At 41.6% G+C, this 5453-nt stretch overlaps 1 protein-coding gene across 1 annotated transcript; it reads right to left on the bottom strand.

Moving 5' to 3' along the window:
* Positions 1-981: 981 nt before the first annotated feature.
* Positions 982-4194, bottom strand: LOC101864591 (lectin ADEL). The gene is made up of 4 exons (XM_005091556.3): positions 4009-4194; positions 2799-3011; positions 2179-2400; positions 982-1287 (listed from the first exon to the last, which is right to left on the bottom strand). The coding sequence occupies exons 1-4, from the start codon at positions 4151-4153 to the stop codon at positions 1061-1063; spliced, it is 807 nt and encodes a 268-aa protein (XP_005091613.2). The 5' UTR covers positions 4154-4194; the 3' UTR covers positions 982-1060.
* Between the last annotated feature and the right edge of the window lie 1259 nt (positions 4195-5453).

The raw sequence follows: 5453 nt of genomic DNA on the forward strand, positions 1-5453 counted from the left end.
AGCTTCCCGGGAAGCATACAGTGCAAGCAGCCGATTAAGCGCTCAAACACTAACAAACTGACAAGATCTTTCGCTGTCTATAGCCGGGTACCCATTCCCACCTGGGTGAAGTGAGGAAAATTCGTGTAAAGTGCCTTTCCCAAGGACACAACGTCGGGCCCTTGACGGGATTTTTTCAAGGAATGCAAGGCAAATACCAACAAACGCCACATGACCCAAAATTGACGAGTGCCTGATTCCACCACGTCATGTCACATAATTGATATATGTGTGAATCTGCGAGTGCGCTCGTGTGTTTATGGTGCTATTATTATGGGTAGTGTAAACATGGCATGCAAGCCTGACCCACAGCTTTTGAACGCATGGTTGGTGAAATCTAGGTAATTTGAGATTGTTCTGTCTTTACTCTTAAGAAAGTACGAAATACCTTACATCTTCAAAAGGTAAAGCTTTTCTTTGTTACAATAGTGTAAGTTAATAGTATATCCGAGTATTTGGAGCCGAGGTCGGCCATCTAAAAAATTGACAACCTCAATGCATTTGTATGTTTCAAAGAAAGATTGAACATTTAATACCGTATTTTAATTGGCTGACAACTATAGAGCTTTGGATGAGTTTTTCCGGTGTATACTTTTAGCCTTTGGGGATTAAACAGAATTAAACAACCGTCAACGTTTTCTAAGATAATTTTTGACGCAAAATATGTAAAAGACCGGCTCAAAAAAGACTATCAATGAAAGAACAGCTATTTTTCTAATAGAATGAATTGATCGGCTTGAAATATTTTGCATCAATCCTTCCGAGAAACGCCGAAAGCATGTGACCCCCCAGCATCCCGAGCACTAAGTACACAAGGTACAGTACAAACAGGGGCGACTCCCTCGATGGAGGGCTGGTGCGGTGCCGGCCGGGACAGCGCTCGGTGTTATAGTTAGGAGACGGAGGTCAACGAATATAAGGAAACACCAACAAGATACAATGATTTGTTTCCGATTAACATTTAATTGATTGAAAACCTGTCAATCGAATATGACATTATGACAGCATTTATTGACAAAGCTTAAACTATATAATAATTGACAGTGAAGTCGGCTCTGCAGCCATCGCGGACCCACATGGTATTGGCCATAAACCCAAAAGTGGTTCCGAGAGTGCAGGGAGCCGCGGACTGTTGGTTGGCCACTTGCATGGAGTAGATACAGGTGGCGGAGGGGAGAGTGTTGAGAATCTGGGTAGAGTACTTGTAGTTCCAGCTGCTCACGTTTATCGTGGTGGTTCTGATGGCGCCTGGAGACAGGAGATGGAACTGATCAGTCATTTGTGGATATGAATGACTACATTGGGGGGGGGGGGGGGGGGTGCAATATTTCCGAGGTTAGCGTGCATCTCCGAAAAGACAGAGCCAATCGGGGAAATTTGAGTAAAGTACCTTTTCAAAGGATAACTGACCAGGGGCTTGAACCCCAGGAACCATGATGTCAAGATGACGGGTACAGTAACTTACTATTAGGCCACCCACACTAAAAGAAATTGGGGAAAAAGTCCCTCCAACAGGTGGAACCTGCAATCTAAATCAATGAGGTAAAATGAACGAACGCAGAGATGAAACAAACAAGTGTATATCATAGTATGTACATCTACCCAACAACGTCGTTTTTGTGAGTACACGATATCTTGAACCTGTTGTAAACCATGCACCAGCCTGAGGTGTAAAGGATAATAGTTCTTTTGTATTCAGACAAAACGGTAATGTGGACGGTTTACTGTCTTTGTGAGCAATATCGTGTCGATGTGCCCCAAAACCCAACACCACCCCAATAGATACAAACAACCCCCAAAACCGCCTCCCCAACCCCTCCCCACCCAAAAAACAGATGAAAATATAACGTATTATACTCCTGCAATGCAGAAAAGGAACAAACCGTAGTGTGGTCACGGATGTGAAAAGAAATATGAAAAGAAAAATGGCGTCGTGTTAAAGAACACCATTCAACGAAGCTCTCAAAGCAACTTTGGTACTTTTCGTCGTTTCTACAAAGTAGAAATATTTTTCCAAATCTAAAGAGCATAGTAACAAAATGTCTGAATGTCAAAATGACCCAAACGAATACGCCGGCAGCTCTTCCAAGTCTCCTCACATTTAGTGAAGGCGTTAATTTAAAACAACGTCACACGTACCTCTGACATAACAGACGTTGAAGTCAGCCTGGCACCCATTATTCACCCAAACTGTGGAGTTCTGGTTGTAGAAGCCGAAGTTGTTATCCAGATCGCAACTGGCCGCAGACTGCTGATCTTCAACGGTCATGTTGAGGAACAGTGCTGCAAAATTAACTTTGCTTTCGGCGTACTTGTAGTCCAAACTGTTCACCCTGAGTTTTTGGCACTCAGTCGATCTCACTGGGGTGTTAGAAAGAAGTCAGAAATGAGCCTAAGAATATTCTGATAAGACGTAACAGATTTAAATATATTATTTTCTATACTAAGAAACAATTTTGGAAATCTCTGGAAAAGAAAAGAGAACAGAACCTTTAAAGGAACAACATCGTAGCCTTACATTTTGCTTATCTATACGAATCAGTGTTCTTGCTTAGAAGATGATGGCGGGTGCTCTGAGCTTTGCTCATTATCAAACATCTATCGTCCATACATATTTTGTGCGTGTGTGTGTCTGTGTATGTGTGTGTGTGTGTGTGTGTGTGTGTGTGTGTGTGTGTGTGTGTGTGTGTTTGTTACTCTTGTAACACATTTAATCTGCATTTATAGACCGTTGTAAGCGACCTAAAACATAGCTTTACCTGGGAGGTAGCAAACTTTGAAGTCAGCACGACAGCCCTGATCCACCCAAAGGTTGTTTTTCTGGTAGCCGAAGGATTCTCCCAGATTGCACTGGGCCGCAGACTGTCGATCTACGACCGTCATGTTGAGGACATATGAGGCATCTTCCAGAACTCTCTTGGCGTACTTGTCGCTCCAACTTTCTACCCTGATAACATCGCACACATCAGGGTCTGTTCAAGATTTAAAAATAAGGCAAGCATTATGAAATAAAGGACACGAAGTTAAAGAGGCAGGCAAGCAATGATGAGAAAAAAGCTCTCTTACACATTTCTTAGGCAGGCGGAATTTATATTTTCAGTGAGGAGAAGCACATCGACACAATAACGATCATTTTGAGCGAGAAAGTAGCAAAACAGACAAAGGGAGGAACGCAAAATCCAAGGGGTGCCCTCCAACCACCCGCCTTAGGTATGCACGGAAAGTTTAACATACAATATCAGTAATCTATTTTTGCAACCGGGAGTTTTTCATAATGTCGCCCAGAACGAAAAGGAAACAATTTGTGTGGAGGGACAAATTGTCGGCTTCTTAAATTTTGCCGCTCCACCGCTTCTGAGCTAAGTAGATCTTGTTATTTTAACCAAATTCCAGCTAGGTCAAAAGCAGAGTCTTGTTCATGGGGGTTACGCTTAGGGGTTACGCTTAAAGAGCTTGTGCAATTTTGATTACCAGCCTTTCATATTATCATATAAATGATTTCAGTTCCAAATAATAAATTATACGTTGTGCTAATTGTGTCTTAATGGCACGTCAGAAGTCAGTAGAATAAAGAATATAGAATAGTACTTGACGGATTTCTTGCTAAAAATTGCTATGCTTCCAATCTCTTTGTTCTGAAACAGCCTTGACAGGATACTGGCAACACAGTAACGGAATCCTAAAATAGTGAAATGGTATAGGTTCAACACCCCTATCAACACATGACATTTTTAAGGTGGGACATCCACGTTTAACGTCGATATCTCGGAAAGGAACGAGCCAAAATTCAATAGGAAATTCGTGTAAAGTGTCTTTTCCCAAGGCGACAACGTCGGACTGTGCCGATGTTTGAATCCCGGAGCCCGGAATCTCTTAATTACGGGACAGGTTGTCTAACTAATAGGCTACTGAAGCCACCCAGCCGAAATCTTCCAAGTTTAAGTTCTAGATTTCCAAAAAACTACTCACCGCAACACGCGTATGTCGTAGTCACGATGAAGAAAAGGACGAGAACTACAGCGTTGTACATCTTTGTCTTGTCTTGTCGTGTGTTGTTGGGACTTGGTGCAGCGTCAGAGATGTTCTTTGGTGTCGAACTGAAACTGCTCACCATTTATATTGAACAAGCAGTCATCCGGAGTCGACATAGTTTTTCACCAGAAAATGAACAGTATTATTTTTTGAGGCTATGATTCTTCACCACTGATGCCAACGATTTCGTTGAAAGTGTTGTACGCTTTTGTTGAGACAAGCTACATCTCTTTGGGGGTTTTCCGCTTCCATCATGTCTGTAAAGGCCAATCAGGGGTGAGTAGGGTGGGCACCGAACTGGACAAGGAAGTACGCAAAAGAAAATCTTCAGCTTATTAGCGAAGAACACACCCACCGAACCAGATTATTGTTGATCAAGTAAAAGGCGTCAGAAAAAAGAATGGAAGGTCAAAAGATATCAGAATATATTCTTTGGTAGAGCTAGAATTAGAAAGTAGAAGCAGATCGTCTGGAATGAAGAAGGTATTCTTTACTATTTTGTAATACCTGAAAGAATAAAGGAATCGAACTCAGGTATTCTGCCAGTAACGACGAAGCGCCTAATCGCTACATCGTCGATGCTTGTATCTGTAGTACCACTGGTTTGACAAGTACCAAAACCTGAGACACGAGTGGCATCGGTAGCCTTGTGATTAGGCTACCAGGCTCGTAAACTTTGTGTCTTTCGGAAAGGCACTGTACAAGAATATCCCACTTGGCTCGGTGTTTTTTTAAATGGACGTTACACTCAGAGGTCGTGCCTCTTAAACAACCTAAGATTTTTTATAGGGGTATTAAACCTATCCCATTTTTTTTCACGGAACAGGAAATAAATGTGAGGCATTGTGGCGAAATTGAAATAAAAGAAACTGGCATTAATTTTTCCTGGCAGTTGGTGGGGGGGGGGGGGGGTCGATTTTTTTACAGCACTTTTTAAGTCTATTTAAAAGCACTCAGATAATGATATGTGTTTATTTTATCGAGAAAACGTTGATCTAAAGAACAAAAAAAAAATTAATTAAAAAGTTCAAAGGACTCTAAAGCTTTGTAAGTCACGAAAACTTGGTGGCCATTTTCATACTAATTTTACTTCTCTGACTCCAGGCAATCCCCGACTGCTTCAATGGCAAATATCCAAATTTCTTTTCCAGATAAATGGGTTTAAAAAAAATTTAACGCGAGACAAATGAACAGGCTAAAAGTTGATGTCAGTAACTAAATAATACCCCTAAAAATTGACAAGCTCCTGATTCCACCTTGTTATATCACAAATGTGTCCAAACCTTTCCCCTCTAGGTATATTCATCTTGATCTACATCCGGCATATGTCAGATGAAATTTGTGCGAGCTAAAAGCGAAGCTCATCACCGTAAATCCTTTTG

The sequence above is a fragment of the Aplysia californica genome, unplaced genomic scaffold (assembly GCF_000002075.1).
Source record: "Aplysia californica isolate F4 #8 unplaced genomic scaffold, AplCal3.0 scaffold00032, whole genome shotgun sequence".
Classification (NCBI taxonomy): Eukaryota; Metazoa; Mollusca; class Gastropoda; order Aplysiida; family Aplysiidae; genus Aplysia; species Aplysia californica.